The sequence below is a fragment of the Callionymus lyra genome, chromosome 6 (assembly GCF_982586985.1).
Source record: "Callionymus lyra chromosome 6, fCalLyr1.hap1.1, whole genome shotgun sequence".
Taxonomy (NCBI): Eukaryota; Metazoa; Chordata; class Actinopteri; order Syngnathiformes; family Callionymidae; genus Callionymus; species Callionymus lyra.
Window position 1 is genome coordinate 17,850,084 of NC_141823.1, and position 17,318 is coordinate 17,867,401.

Sequence of the window (17,318 nt, forward strand, 5' to 3'; positions counted from 1 at the left end):
TGTATATATTAATAATTAAGATATTCAACAACACTGTGTTCATTTTTAATTTAATAAAATAAAATAAATACCCTTTTTTATTTTTAATGTATTTATTTTTTGGGCTTTAAAATCTTTTTTAATTTTTTTTTAAAATGTATTTTATGGTTTATTATTATTTCAATTAAGTGTGAGTAAAAAATATGTATTTTTTTTTTTTTTTTACAAAATTAGCATTACAGCGTTTGCTCATTTTTGTGTGCAATTAAACCTCAACCTCTAGATGGAAGCAGTTAGTACGTCCTCAGCAGCTAAAGGAACAATGAAATCATGAATTATCCCAGTTGTTTCAGAAGTCTTTTCGAATCCAGTGTTCCCTAAAATAGTTCCGTGAATGATGCAAGTGTACTGAAATATATCGTATCGTGAGCTGAATATACTGTAAATTATCGAATCAAATCCTGAGCGGAATATATTGTATCAAAACATGTTGTGAGATAAGATTCGATTCGATTGTATCGCTACTGCACTAGTTACGGTACAAGAATATTGTTCTTCCAATTTTTTAAAGCCTAAAAAAGTTTAAACATGTTGTTGTTGTTGTCTAGAGACTACTCTGCTTTTTTAAAGTGCATTCCTTCTTTTATTTCAGTGTTCAATTCTAGTTGTTTTAAAAACAACAACACGTTATCTACTGTATCTCACTTCTGCAGGTGACTTTACTATGCTGTTGGTTTTTATTATGATTTTTATTCATTTGTAAAAGTACATCCCTGTTCTAAATACTTTACAGAACAAAAACAGTTCAAACATAACAATTTCCATAGCCAACATAAAAATAAAAACTTGTACAAAGTGCCCTCAGATTGACCTGAAGACAATCTTCTATCGAATGAAGCACAAGCTCCTTTTCTAACGAGGCTAGTCATTTGTCACCCGGCTTCCAATTTTTTTTTTTATTTTGCGCTCCCTGTTCACTTGAATATTACTTTCAGTCTTTGCTGAGCTGCTGCCAAAGGCAACAAACACACTGATTCATTTAAATTTGCAGCTGCTCCCTGCTATCTGCTCTGAACCGCAGAGATCACCTTCAGAAAGCAATTATTCCACAAGTATTTCTATGAAAAATACAACAAAGTTTGAAAATAGCCAGATTCACAATCACTTAATTATCTCAGTCGATGTTCTCGGGCTTCATCACGGAGGTCGTCCTTATTTGTGGGCGATGCAATCGTGTTGCAAGACTTTAAAATCTCCGCTGATCGTTGATATTTCTTTAGACGTTAGTTTTCATTTTACATTAAGCTTGAGTGAGGGAGAGGAGTCTGTTTTCTTCTTTTCAAATCAGATGCTTACATCACATGTATCAACACAGTTTACGATTACATGTGTTTGGTTAATGCCAGCATTAATAACAGTTACTGTTTACCATCTTTTTTTTCCAATATTTTTGTCAAATATCTACTTTATTTTTCTACTTTCTGCATGACTACTCACACCTTTTCCTGATATAATGGAATAACGTCAATGGAATTCTGAATAAGATTACTGTCAAAATATCTCATCACACTTAATCTAAAAAAACAATCAATTAAAGTGTAACATTTCGTTGATATATAGGAACTTGTTTTAGGACGTCTTGAATATTATATTAAGTAAAGACAACCTTGAAAACATTGTGTTTGTGTCATATCTCAGATTAACGTGTCAAAGATGAATCATCTTGTGTCAAGACATAGACTTGACCGGAATGAATGACGCATTATATTATAATGACTCTTATACTATATATATCTTCAGTACAGTCTGTTCTTGTGTGGCTTGTTCTATAAGACCCCTCCCTTCCCTTCTCAATCAATTTAAAAAAAAGTTATATCTCGTATTTTTTTCTTTTTTAAACCATGTCATTATTTATCCGATTTGCTATACTTAGGCTCAATCCCTTTGTAAATTCCTGACTTGGGATATGTGTTGCGTAAGTTTTATCAGATACTGGTGCCAAAGAAAATTGTATAATATTTGGATAACACACACATTTTTCCTTAGAAATACACTTTATGGTTGTTATTTTTCTGTCAGAATGATTTTTGGGGCAAGATCCAATGCAGAGTGAGCGTTCATGCTGAGAATCACTGATATGACTTTATCTGTTGAATGTTTCCAACAAAGAAAAATATTGTCTTAAAGGAAAATCCAACGTGTGTTGACTTACAGATTGGTAGTGATGGTCAGATGAAGCTTCATGAAACAGTGTCGTGTTGTTTAGAGGTCAGTAGGTGGCGCCATCAGTTTAAAAATGATGTTTCATTAGAACGGTTGTTTAAGAACAAAGGAAAATAGTTCAGAGACTGCCATCTAGTGGACTCTGAAAATAATGACACTGTTTCATGAAGCTTCATCAGACCCTCACTACAGATTGGTTACTACTGTGTAGGTCAGAACTGATCCATCATAAGTATTAGTACTCGAGTTTTGGAATAGAAAAGAAACGAAAGAAAGATGTTAAGTGAACAGTGATGTTACGCTGCTGAGATTCTTGGAGATATAATCCCTAAGAAGCCAACACTTCAGGTGTAAATACTCTTCAGATCATATCAGGTGCAGTCGAAGTATGGTCTCGGCCGTATCACCTTCACGTAGGCGGGAGAGGTGACCTGTCTGTCAGGATCTTCTCCGCTGTTTGAGGACGAGAAGTCTTCTTTGGCTTTATGTTGTCAGAAACAGATGGGAGCTCGAGCCCACGTTTGCCCTGAGCTTTGAAATGCAGATCCGAGGTTCACAGAGAATGATTGATGCCGGCGTTGAGCTGCGTCAAAGGTCGGCGTAAACACGCAGGGAAGAAGCTCCGTGTGGCTCGAGTGCGGTCATCGATTCCTCCGAGTGTCCACGTCGGCCGTAGTAGGAACGCCGGCGTGGAGAGGTTTTGATGGGCGTGTTAGACTCTTGATGAGTCAGAAAGATTTCTGTTGTTCGCACAGAACTGCGTGTTGACGACGTTAAGCGTTCGCTGACTCCGGTTATATAGCCGACTAGCGTCTGTTTGATCCCGCTTGTATCTTTGTTCTGACTCCATTCAAATTCCAATAGACATCTCTATTAGTTCCCCCGCAGCTTACTGTCTCCTTTTGAAAATGATGGCGTAATGAGAGGATGTGGAACAAATAGTATTAGTGCTCTGATGTTGCCTTATCTAGGTCAAGATAAAAATCATCTCGGAGTGATCCTCCTGTGGCTGACGCGCCGAATGAAAGGAATGAAATAATAAAGCATTCGATGAAGATGTCAAAACAGTCTGGCGGAATGCTATTGGGCTAGAAGCAGGGTTTGATAAGTGCTGATGTCTTTGTTTGCTGGGAGGGAGAGACGGACGTGTCGGAGTGAAGCTGTGCTCATATTTGGCTTTGCTGGGGTTCTCCCTTCAACTCTCTCTCTCTCTCTCTCTATCTCAGATTTTTTTTTTTTTTTTTTTTGCTCTTTCCCCATGCTGCCTCTCAGACAGCTTTGATCACACAAGCCTTTGAAGCAGTGTTCCAAAATGAAAACGAGGAGAAAGCAGAAGTCACTGCAAGTTCACGCCTAAACTTCATGCAACTACTTGCAATGTGTTCAACCCCCTGCATGCACCGCTTCGCCACCGGAGCGCCGACAATGCGCCGGAACTATGGATTACTCACCTTCGCCACTGATGATTGCATCTGAAAATTGACACTTCAATATCCCCAAATTCCCTTTTCAGCGTCAAAGTGTACCACAGAAAAAAACCCATTTAATGCAGAATTCAATGATTTCTGATGTAATGCAGATTTAAACATTGAATGGGAGGATTAAATAATCATAGAGAGCAAATCTAAATAGATAAAAATACAGATTATAATGCTAATCTCAGCAACACTTGAAAACATATGAACTATTAATAAGATACTCATTGATGTGTACTAACAGCAAATTAATTAAATATAAAGTAAATATAAAGTACTCACACCTTGTTATTCGTGACTATATTCTACCCCTAGGTAGCCGATGGCCTGCACATGTATTTATGGAAGCGAGGTTGTTCACATTGACTCAGAAACAACACAAGGGATACCACAAACACATTAGTTTTCGGCCTCCAAGTCACCTTAACCCTGAGATAACAACAGGGTTAATAGTGCATCAGAAGTTCACTCTGAAAAACACCTTAATAACATTTTAACAGGATATTAAAAAAGTAATTATTGATTACCTTTGACGATAACTAGCTTCTCTAAAAAAAAAAAAAAACTTATTAGGTGCAAGTACCATAAGATAATTTATTATTATTATTATTATTATTGATGTCTGTCTCATTTAAAGGAAGAAAGCACAAATATACTAGTATTATTGGCATCCTTATTACTCAAAGATGAGTCTTTGTGTCATACTTAAGTCACAAGTATTTGACAATGAAAACGTCAAAAATGATCAACGTTTAATCATTAATTTCTGGGAATAAAACAATAATCTAGAAGTATTAATATATTTATACTTTATAAATATATATTATAAATAAATACAAATTTCAAGTGTCTTTGTAATTGTCAATGTGTTCCTTATAATAAAATGGCAGCTTGTTCATACTTCATTCACAAATATTTGACAATGAAAAAAAATTCAAAAATGTTCAACACTCGGGAATTGACTGTAATATAAAACATAACCTGTTAATAATGTAATGACTTGAAATGTCTAAATCTATTTTGGGGTCGTCATATGTTGTATATTAATGTATATATAACCCTTCAGAGTCACATTGTGCTTTACATAAGAAAGCGAAAAAAAACATGACCAAGTTAAACAACTGCAGTAAACATACAGTACAAAATATTGTAAGGATTATTATCAATGCTTAAAGTGACAGTTCACCAAATATCCAACTTTCATATATTTTCTACTCAACCTCAATTATTATCAAAAGAAACTTAAAAACATTCAAATACCTCCATACTGCTCGACTGTCGGACATGAGAGATTTAGGCTGACAACCTAGTATCATCCACTCAAAACAAGCCTAAAATATAGTATTTTTCTGAAGAATTCCTCATGTCCAGGCTTCAATAGAAGATGGACATTACAGGCCAGCACCAAAGCAACCAAAGTTTGAATTTTGAGATCACTGACTAATGTTTTGTATAGAGTTTATTTCTTTATAGCATTAAGGCAAGAAGAGAAAGTGAACATAAATGGAATTATATTTAATTTTAAAGTCAAAGAGTTTTTTTCTGCTCCGAGGGTTTTTTCCTTGTCGGAAACGGGTCCAAATGGGTCTTTGAGTGGTAAAGGTTGCCAACCTCTTTTCTAGGTGATCGATACAGTAAAATTGTCATTTCCCCAAATAATAAAACACTCATTTACAACTACTAATATCACCCTTATTACTCGAAAATTAGTCTTTGTAATTGTCAACATGTTCCCTAATCTTTATTGGCAGCTTGTTTATACTTTATTCAAGTATTTTGACCGTAACAATTCAAAGATGTTTTACACTGATCTAATCTATAAGTATTAACAGTGTCCTAATGACCATATATATTAACAATTACAAAGACACATTTTTCAGTAATAACAATGCTATAAATACTTGTGTATTTTAGTTTTTTCTATTAGAAGGGACAATATTATTAAGGATCATTCACGTCTCTTCACAAATTTGCAGGGTTAAAAGCGGTAAGTCGAGAGAAGCTAGTTCATCATCAAAGTTCATATGTAAGTACTTCTTTATTTCTTTAATAACCAGTATCTCCTAATTGTTATTAAGGGCATAATATAGTCACAATGAACATGTTGTGAGTGAGAACTTTAAAGAAGGCAATAAGTGGATAATTTGCTGTCAATAAACATATTAATAAAAAGATTATTAAGAGTTAAAAAGTTTTCCCCATTATCAGTGTGACCCTAATTTCACTGCAAATATGTTTCCAGAAACCTGCTATAAATATTTTTTTATTTATCCTATGTTTATATACATTTTGCATTAAGTTAATCTAGTTTATAGAAAATTTCCCAGATGTAGAATAGCTTAATAATTTACTCAAAATATCATTTTTTCTGTCTGAATTGCTTTTTAAATCATCTACTCACAGGGTAAGATGTAGGACGTGCAAGTAGGTTACTCAGTGACAGGCCTCAACAGTGTTTAGCAACATCAGTGAAATTGTGAAGCCAGAATTGAGCCAAAGAACAATAAAGCAGCTGTAGAGAAATATTTGAAGCCTGGAAATACTGCTGTGAAAACACTTTTCACATTTCAGATGAAACTAGTTACATGATATGGTAAGAAACTTTTTACTTTACTTCTACGATTATATAAATGCATTTATAAGAGCAGAAAATTATTAAATGGAATTGACAGGTGTTTCAAAGTCGGAGCTCAGCCACTTGATACTTAATTACAAATGTGACTTTGATATTATTATTAATGGCTTGACATGGTCTAACATGTTCCTTAAAAGAAATCTTCAACAGCATGATCGCTTTCAGAGAATACAGTATTCAGTATGTGTCAAACTGTGTCACCGTTAATTATTCATGCTTTATGGGTTGTTAGATTATGAAACACAATTCTTGAGTTGATTATTTTTTTGATTTCATCTTTTTAAAATATTTCAATCAAGTAATTTGAAATAAGAACTTGATGGCGGTATGCAGTGTCTCAGTTTTTTATCTATCGTTCTTTCAAAAATAATGTCATATTTATCCGGGCTTGTCTTGTCTGTATGCAAAAGGAACCATCATTCTTTCCACTGTTCCATTTTTTGACGTTTTGTTTCAAGTCCTAATATATGCTGTTCCAGGTAAGAAAGTTAACAAGTTTACTTCTGTAGCAGCGAAACCAATTAAAAAAAAATCAATTTATAGGCTTTTCTCTGATTTATCTCCAACACTTTGCACCAATTTTAACAGTAAACAAGATGCTACATTCCAGATACAACTTGTTGAAGTCTTCCTCTCCAAGATGAAGTTAGTAATTACTTTATAAAGTCTGAAAATATCAGCGAACGAGAGGTTACGAGAGCAGAGTCCATTATATCGTAATAAAGCTTTTCTCCTCCTCCAGCCAGCTGTTATCCCGCCCATGGAGGCTTCAGGGATTGATGACGCGCGGTGACCTACCTCAATGCTAGCAGAGTGGGTGTGACAATAATCCATGCGTTTGTTTCTTCTCGTCTGGACTATTGTAACAGTTTGTTTTCATGTCTTAACAAGAAGGAGTTGTCTCGCCTGCAGTTGATTCAGAACTCTGCAGCGAGAATTCTGACCCGCTCTAGTAGAAGAACTCACATTTCTCCGAACCTAAAACCCTAAAATTCTGGTTCTTACTTTCAGATCTATTCATGGTCAGACTCCTCCATACATCACTGATCTGATCCAGCCTTACACCCCAGCTCGGGCTCTGAGGTCTGTGGATCAGAATCTACTGATGGTTCCTGAACACGGTTCAGGACCAGAGGAGAGAAATCTTTTCAGGCTGTTGCTCCTAAGCTTTGGAACGATCTTCCTCTCTGTTTGTGCTCGATGGAGTCTACTGACTCCTTTAAGAAACATCTTAAGACGTTTCTATTTGTTCACACTTTTCCTTGATTTTCTGGAACTCCTGTGTTGTTCTCAGTATTATCTTGATCTTTAAAGTATGTACTTTTTTGAGTATTGTTTTGATTGTTTAAGCGCTTTGTGACCCTGGTCTGGAAAAGCGCTATATAAATAAAAATTACTTACTTACTAACTTACTTACAATGCATTTTCAGTGGGCGGGGCTTAAGCACAGTTTCTCATGCAAACATTTCAGCTAAACACATACAATGAGTACAATAGAGGTCCGAGATCCATTTAAGATACACTTAAATCAACACATTAGTTGCCCTTTAAGTCTCATGGTTATTGATGCTGAAAACATAATTAAATAAACTCAACCATCGATGCAGAACCCGTCGAAGACTACATTTAAAGTGTGAACTGGGCCGAGCGCATAAAGGTTTCTCTGCATTGAAGACCTTCAGAGACTCTCAAATTAACTTTCTAATTTGAACAACTAATCCCAGGGAGGTATTCATGCAGGACAAATAAATGACTTGAAAGTGTCATAACAGTGGCTGACACACTTGTTTCTTAAAGGGAGCAGCAGAGCAAGTGGAGGGTAAATAAGAAGGAGAAAGTGATGGGGGCTGAGGAGAGATGATTTGAGATGTTGATTAAAGGAAGGGGACAGGACTGGGACAGGGGGCGGGAAATCACAGTCCAGTGAACTTGAACGTGTGGATGTGGGAGCTTCATCTTCCTCTCACGAATAAAAGCCTCAGAAGAAAGCTAGGCCCTCACCTCGGCAGTACCCGTCCATCTCCTCGTGTCCGATGCTGCACACGCAGTGACCCAGCGGTACCAGCCAGGCCCCGTCGGCGCCGCAGTAGAGTTTGGGGGTCTCTCTCTCCTCGGCGTTCTCCACGCAAGCCCCCCTCACCTCCACCAGGGAGGACGAGTCCGTGTGGGGGACGGTCTCGGGGAAGACCGCCAAGTTCCGAACGGTGGATGGGCAGCGTTTGAAGAAGACCTGGTCGGAAAAGAGGACATTTGAATTCCGTCTCTCCAGGGGAACGCTTTTGAGTCTTATCGGCTGACTGACCCTCACGGACACGAGGGCGATACAGGCGCCCACATCCTGGAAGGCCAAGTAGAATCCCCGCTTCGACACCGGACCCACCTCCCTGACCTCCGTGTTGAGACGTAGAACACGATCTCCGAGATCTGTCTGCGTGAAACTCTCGTCTGCTGCAATGGTGTCAACCTTTAAAAAAAACAATGATTGATTGATTCAAGCACAGCATCTCATTAAGGTTCATCCACTATCTTCGTGGGCAGAAAATCCATCTCCGAGCTTGTAAATCTGGTTGTTAAAATTAGTTATTAACCTGTTAATATTTATTTAGTGTGTCTTAAATAGATATTGGACGTCTATGGTATCATCAGTATGTGTCTGTTTGTAAAAACCTCTCTTTTCATAGAAATATTTACTTTAGAAAATGAGCTTAAGCCCCGCCCACTGACAACACTAAGTTTTTCTGAAGATTAAATCTTGTTTACCATAACCACACCCACTCTTCTGTGATTGGTCAAACTTCACAGCATGTTATCTATCCTGGAAGCCTCCAAGGGACTCGTTCTATAAACAAAGCGGGTGTGATTACAGCTGGCTGGAGGAGGAGTGAAGCCATTATTAAGTAGTAATGGACTCTGCTCTCGTAACCTCTCATTCGACAAGATTTCAGACGGAGAACTTTATTATGTAATAAATTCAAAACATCATCAGGATGAGATGCATTGACATGTTATGGAAGTTCATTTTAAAACATTCCATATTTATATTTTATATAAATGTCTGATCCTATGTTACGTTCCATTTTATTTTGTTCTTTCACTTCCTGTCTCCATTCTTCTGAGCTTAACTAATGGCACACAACTGGAACTCATCTGCAAACAAGACCGATAACCTACTTCAACCACCAGGTTTGTGTCTTTTATTTCCGGTTATTTCCGCAGATGGGTGGAAGTTTAGGTTTTTTGGAATCCTTACATATTGGACTAGTCCCATTAGCGATATTGGACTTTTGTTGTTGTATTTATTTGGACTATTTGGACTGTTATCTATATTAAATTTTGTACTTTTGCTTCTGTTTGCTAACTACTCGAACCTGCACTTATCATGGTAATCTAACTGCCACAAAATATATGATCGATCTAATTGACCTTGGCTCATCAAGCAGTTTGATTTTTAAACATAGTTTATGCTCCAAGACGTGATCATAATTTTAATTAAAATATTTTATAAGTGACAATTGTATCTAAACATGGTGAAAAATTGTCATTTCTATCGTTAAAAATGACCCAAAAGTGTTTCAAGATACATTAACAAACATGTAGCATTTCATCTTTAACACTTTTATTAAGACTCTTGTTACATAAATCTTAGAAAGTTTGTGAAATAGACACAAAGCCATCCTTATAAGTATTTCTGTAAGTGATATATTTTTTTTATGTTGTGACTGAATGTACTGTATGAATTAGCTCAGTTGGACTTTATAAAAGCACAAAGTTTAGACACCAACCTTGGCGTAATCTGTCGGGCGAAACCTTGTCCCTGCAGGAAGTGGGTCATCTGTCTGCAGGTAGAAGAGGTTGAAAGTTTCCTTACACGTTCCAGACACCCACGGTATAGAGTTGCAGTCTCTCAGTGTGAAACGCAGCTCCACATACACCTGGGCGAGAATAGAAATACACGTCAGGAATAATTATACCGAAAAACAGACAGGGGTTACATTGACTGGGGCTACAGTTGGAATCTTTTATGTATGCTTTATTTTGATAAGAAATGAGGAAGTATTTTTAACATTATATATAAATATAGAAAGGGGAATAGCAATCTGGACGCCCATATATATCTGAATATACATTCCTATCTTTAGAATTCAAGGAAATTACAAATATGAATGTTTTTCTTGAACCTAACTTAATAAATTGCATTTATAAATCAATTTCAATTTCCCCTCATAGTACATTTCAACAACTGAGGCACTAATAGAAACAATAAAAATGCTTTATAGGTTTTCTTGCAGCGTGGAATCTACAAAAGGACACTCTTGACTTTCCACACGGCAGCTGATACGCGGGCAGCTGAATTTAAAGGTACGTGAATGAGTGCAGACCCTCTGCGCCGCCTGACGCTGGATCCATCCGGACCGAAGCCAGTTGTTCTGGTTCGGCTCCATCACGTGACAAACTTGAAAGGTGTGGATCGGCCGGTTCAGCTCGTCCATCTCTGTGATGGCATCCCACTGGAGAACAGAAAGAACGTGAAACTCTGGATTCAGTCCTGTTATTATTATGTTAGGTCAATATATTTTCATGTTGGAAATACGCTGTAACATTTCCATGAGATCCCTTCTCAGGTTTGTCTATCGCTCGTGGTGCATCTTCATTTAGGCAGAAGCACGATGCTTGAGAGCGTTTTCAAGCTGTTACATCAGCCGGACTCGTTTGTCTGCTCTTCTCTAACCCGGTAATGATCAGAGCTTCAAAATCCCTAACGTTTATTGACAGAATGTCTTTCTGCAGACCTCTGAACCCAGCAGGGAATCAAGACCCAGCGGCTGCTAAACACACACAAGACTCAAACGTGCAAAGCAGCGTGATGATCTCTGGCGATTGAACATAATATAGTGTAAAACAATTAAACATAATATAGTAATTACCTATCAATTGCATAAAATATAGGATATTAATTACTGAGGTTTTAGGGGGACACAAGGGAGGCAGAGTCGTCCCCTATTCTCCCGTTTACATTCAAAAATGTCCAATTTTGATGTAATTTTAAATTGTATGTATAGCATTCTAATTACGCCACATTTCAAGACTTTAATTCAAAATTAAACACGTCCAATTAAAACAAATCTACATTTTTTTAATATAAATAAAGAACAATTCCATAATTAGATTCAAATTCATATATATAGATCGCGTTTTAACTCAATTAATATTATTTTAAAAACAATTTAAATTAGATTGATTTCAAGAATTCAAGATCCAGCACTTTGTAAAGCCCATTATCCATTATCCATATATCACTTCTCTTAAAGGGATTATTTGATTTTAAAATTCAATCTTCTTCATTTGTAATTACTACGGTTTCTATATATTCATTTATTTTCCTGAGATCCTACATAAAACCAACCTGCATACCTGACTTATCAATGTATATAAAACACTTTTATGTGGAAGATCTTTTCTGAGATGGCAGAATGTTATAAATAAGATGTGATAACGGTTTGAAATAATCTGTTATTTTACAATTTGTAATTAATTTAGTATGAAATGTGGAATGTGAAGCTGGGTTGTGTGTAAACCTCATCTTGAGAAATAAATCTGTAGATCTTAGTGGAACTTTTCTGGTTAAAAAAAGGTTGATAAAAATAGAGATTATTGTTGATGGTGCAGAAGGAGCCACAAACAGATGATCTGCCATTCAAGTCCATCATAAAGAAAAGCTGTGCTTTGAAACTAACCTCTGCTTTCCCGTGTGTTTGTATCAATCAAAATACGGATGATGGAAAATAACTGGCAGAAATAAAGTGAAATGTGCTCAAGTTGCAGCTCATTTTTTTCAGGTTAAGATGTATTTTTATTTGAGTATGAAAGCGATAACTCTGGGCTGGACTGTCTGGCCGGACCAAAGAGAATCATTCTGCAAGCATTGCACTGATCCTGATAAGACCTGAAAAGTAATTCTCTTGTGTTTTCTTAGATAACGCAGCTCTGTTTGTGTGAATAAGGTGGAATACTATTGTGGTCGACCACAAAGCTATAACACTATCACAGCACTCTGCACTCTTAGGAATCGTTGCGGGGGAAACAAATGACTTTATAAACTTTGAATGACTGAATAAACTTTTTCAAACAAAAGAAGAGCAAATTATCTGTACATACAAAATAACAAAACACCTATTAAACAAAAAAGAAGATAAAAAAAATCAAAAAAATCCTCTAGCTCAAAAAAGGAGTAGAAAGAAGTAAATATCCTTACACAAAATACATATATATTCATATATAAACCCTATAACAACATTTTAAATTGTTAAGTTAAGCAAGAGTTGTATAATATTCTTATAATAGTCTGGAAAAATAGTATAGACATGAGGTTTGTCTTTATTTGCAGGAGTTGATCTTGAGTTTTGTTTGGTCTTGAACACCAAATATTAATGAAATAAAATTATAAGCAGTACCATCATCGGGGAAACCTGGCGAAGGAACTAACCATCAGACCGCAGGGGGTCCAAAGCCGACTCTGAAGAGCATTGTAGGACGAAATACATGTAAGATTAACTATTTATATGACATTGAATCACGGAGAGGACCTGGCAAAGACAACGAGAAAAGGATGGTCGATAGAATAAGACAGATTTTATTTTATTGAACGACTGCGTCACATCAAGGAAGCCAGTTAAAGAACTTCAGCTCCCGGTCTGTGAGGCATTTGAATGGAACATTAATTTCATTTTATATGTTTGTATAATTACTGTCTGAGAGGTTTTTATTTATTAGGTAATATAAGCCTGTCAAGTTTACTCACAGTATAAGCCTGTAAACTAGTGAATAGAAGTTCAAACTCAAACTCTATAGGGGAGCATCTCGTGGTAGAGAAACCAGCCCAGGGCTCCTGCTGACTCAGCGTTACGGTTTCTTGCACTTATCGTTTGTTTGTTTTTACAGTCCTGCTATTTTTCGATTTGTACCTGAAGGTCGGTCTGTTAATGTTAAAAAAAAGTATTAAAGGATGATTTTATCTTCAGTTTTCTATTTAAGTGAAATTTAGCTTGTTTTAATATCAGTCAATGGCCTTTAGTTAATGTAACATTGACATTATTCAACACAGCTGCATTTTGTTTATTTTTCTCCTGTGGCTATAAAAGTCAGTGCGATTGACAAATTCATTGAAGGATGAATCCTTTAAAATCTCCTTTTAACTGAACAACATACAGTATATGCCCAGTGTATGAATTTCCTGCTTAAAAAAGACAAAGATCCATAAAAAAAAGACAGGATTAACTCTTAAGTAATATAAGCCCGTCACTCTTGACCTATATAGACGCTTGTTTCAGTCAAGTTTACTCACAGTATAAGCCCGTAAACTAGTGAATAAAAGAAAAACTCTATAGGGGACCATCTCGTAGTAGAGAAAGCAGCCCAGGGCTCCTGCCGACTCAGCGTTACGGTTTCTTGCTCGTATCTTTTGTGCTTTCAGGATCAATAGATGATTCATTTTAAGTTTTATAATGAACTTAAATGCAATTAGGCTTGTTTTAATAACAGTCAATGGCATTTAGTTAATGTTACATTGACTCTATGTATCATTTGTTAATATACAAATAACATAAACAGGGCTATAGAGTTGTTTTGAGTGAACAAGTCTAATGATTTTTTTCAACACAGCTGCATTCTGTTTCCATTTCTACCGCGACTCGAAGTCAGTGCAATCAATTGACAAAGTCATGTAAGATAAATACCCCACAATCTTCCTTTAACTGAACAACCATACATTTTATGTACTTCCTAAACTGCTTAGAAAAGACGAATATCCTTAAAAAAAAAAAGAGCAGGATTTTCAGGTTTGCATGAGATCAGCGTTAAGTAATTGCTAACATTATGCATGCAAACAGTAAAAACAATGGTGATTTGTTACTCCGTGTGCCTCAGTGTTCCAAAATGGCCCTCTGGGATGTGGCACGGTTCAGTGCAGGAGGAATAAATAAATGAACGTAAACCTTGTGCATTTGAAGGATGAGCCGCAGCAGAAATGCACCTGCTAATCGCTGTGCCCATTAACCAGCAGGTCATTAGACCGGGGCACGGAATCTATCAGGGACTCCAACTCTCAAACAGATGCAACGTTACATTTAAATAATAATAAGTTGTTTGAATAATCATTTCCTTTCTGGTGTCTCAAAGAGAAAACTTTTCAATTGTGTTTTTTTGGGGACAAATTTGAAGCTAATAAATCACAAGTAACACATACTTTTTATTTAATTCAAGATTTTTTTTCTGTATATTCTTATTCATATAAACATACAGTCATATTGTATTGAAAAATGTGGATTTTCAATTGCTATAGGCTTTGATTAAATGTTTATTTGTACGCATGTAAATTCATTTTACATTTTATTTTAAAATATCGATGAACTTGTGAGATAATAATTAATAAACGTCTCTTATATTTGAAAAAGCAGTGAAATACATGTTGTTTGTTGTAAGTAAGTAAGTAAGTAATTTTTATTTGTATAGCGCTTTTCCAGACCAGGGTCACAAAGCGCTTAAACAGTTGTGTGTTTCTTCTGTTGTTTTATTTATTTATTTTAACAGAGAAGAAAGGCAAACAAAGAGGGTTTTTTTTCGTCTATAACTTTACATTAGAAGTCAAGATGATGAGGTAAATTGACAGTTGCTACAGTTGACTATAATCCAAGCTCAGCAGGGGATGAGAGTCAATTCATGCTAGTTTCTCAAACACAGAAAATCATATGGATTTTCATCGGGTTCGCTTTCACTTATATATGTTATATTCTATGAGTCGAGGAAACTAATGGGTTCTCTATAGCAATTCCTTAAGATGCAACTCTTACAGCTGGCTGTTACATAAAAACTGTGTCTATGCATTTTTTTTATTCCAGCCCTTTTAACCCTCAGGTGAAGATATTATAGGTTATAAAAGAACAGATTTCCCACCAATGGAGATCATTTTTTTTTCATTTCATTAATTACGTTTAATTGTGTTAAATACCAAGAGTGACATAAAAACTATAAAAAAAATGGATGGAAATAAAAAATGTCCCATTTTTACAAACTACTTCCACATTTATTTGATATATTAGTACCAGGATATTTACACAGCGGTAACCTAGTCTGGTAAAATATATAAATTAGCCACTAATTGCATAATGAAGTACAATAAAGTTCACCATGAAAATAACATTTTTTCAAATCATTCTTGGTCAATTCGTATGCTTGTAATGAATCAAAGCTCGGATGTTTACAGTAATAGAACTCAAATTTAGAAGTTGGCAGAGCAATTTGTCATCTGTCCCTACAGGGAGGAGAGGAAGTATTACAGAAACATAATTACATTCATGTACTAGTAATTAACTATTGATCTGACGCGGCTGTTGTTGTGGTTTATTTCTACATATAAAGAAAAGTCTCTTTCCACGGGCAGCTGTTTGAATCCGGGTGGATTGAAAACTGTCACTGTCGTGCTCGTCTTCCTTGGACTCGCTCCAGAGGATTCATTACAGCCGTAATAACAGCCAGAAAACACAACAATCTCGCTTTCGTTTCCCCCGCCAAGAGGGAGCATCACAAAATTAACCCCAAGTATCGGTTGGCAGATGTGGATTCCCAGATGAAATGTTCGCCTAAATGAGACAAAATAGTTCACGGCAAAGCTCGATCCATTATCACATATTAGATCCATGTTACGCCTTCATTTAGAGAAGAATCCTGTGTATTAAGTTGGGATTAAACATTTATTTCAGAAGTTTTTTAGATATCAGACTCTTGTTGAATTAGTAGTAGATCATGAAATATGAAACTCCAGTTGGTTTAATTATCCTTTTGTAACAGGAAATGTGTCTGAATATCGTTGACAGATGAGGTAAAAAATGAAGTACGATTTTGGGCTTGTTGTCCCTCGATATTAACAATTATTTTAATATGTATCGGACTTCTTATGCAAAACCTCAACCATTTTAAAAATATATATATTTAGGCATTTGACCTAATTCCCCAACACTTTTGTTCCTAAGTAGTCCAGAATCATCTTCAGCTAATGGTGTTAGCCTTGTTTTTCTAATGAGATGATAACAAAAGCACTTTAACAACTTTGATCTTGACTCTTAAACTTCTGGGGGCCACCAGAGGGAAATTATTGTCAAGATTGGGCCACAAATGGAGAAAGTTGTTTCGTGAATTTCTGTGGGTTGCTCATGTACTCCAAGCTGCAAGTTTGAAAACCCTGTGTCTGAAAATGGTGGGAGTCAAACTCAATCAGGCGAGGTGTCAAAATGCTCACTGTGTCAGGGCCTGAAAGAAAGTGTGCAATACTTGCGTGACATGAGTTAACATTATTTAACTACTAATATAAATATAATGTCGGATTTTCCAGGAATACATTGCATCACATTAGAAGAGCTTCAAAGATAAGACAACACATAAAATTGGACAAAAATGATCCAAATTCACAATGACACCACACAAAATTAACAAAATTTTAATAAGGAAAATATAACTGAAATACATGCAGAAATAATTGTGGTGTCCCCAGTTGGATTTACTGTCATACAAAAGGAATACATGTCTTATACGAATATAAGAAATTGTTGTTTCATAACAGGGTTTTTTTCGCGATGTGAAGGACGAGTTTCCAGAGAGACAACCATTCAAACACACATCTGCCTAGACAGGTGGTTACTTAACCTTCAGCAGCTCGTGTCAATATTTCCAACTGATTGACAAGCTGTCGACTACATCCTGGCATCCTACAGAAAAAACTTATTCTTAAATGTAAGGGTCATAAGCGAAGAACACCCATTTTTTTAAAACATAGCGCTAAAATCTCTCACCCCATTAACAGGATACGTCTTCCAGTCCAGCTCGCCCAGCACCGCCGTGGTGTCCAGCAGAATCACTGTGGAGAAAAGGTGAAGAGAATGTCAGCTTAAATGGAGTAACAAAAGTTTTTTTTTGTTGACCAGGCAACATATGAGCGAAAATGGACTGACAGGAGG

General features: G+C 36.1%; 1 protein-coding gene and 1 long non-coding RNA gene across 3 annotated transcripts in view; one reads left to right on the plus strand and one right to left on the minus strand.

Annotated features, from left to right (window-relative positions):
• Window positions 1-17,318, plus strand: part of LOC148076600 (uncharacterized) — a 201,489-nt gene that overhangs the window by 52,378 nt on the left and 131,793 nt on the right. The window lies entirely within an intron of this gene.
• LOC148076603 (ephrin type-A receptor 6-like) overlaps window positions 1-17,318 on the minus strand; it is a 54,148-nt gene that overhangs the window by 27,566 nt on the left and 9,264 nt on the right. For both annotated transcript variants that reach the window (XM_087794007.1, XM_087794006.1), the window contains exons 2-6: window positions 17,154-17,218; window positions 10,692-10,820; window positions 10,095-10,244; window positions 8,615-8,776; window positions 8,314-8,542 (exon numbers count right to left, since the gene is read on the minus strand). In XM_087794007.1, the coding sequence (XP_087650133.1) occupies window positions 8,314-8,542; window positions 8,615-8,776; window positions 10,095-10,244; window positions 10,692-10,820; window positions 17,154-17,218 (735 nt within the window). The remainder of the gene's footprint in view (window positions 1-8,313; window positions 8,543-8,614; window positions 8,777-10,094; window positions 10,245-10,691; window positions 10,821-17,153; window positions 17,219-17,318) is intronic.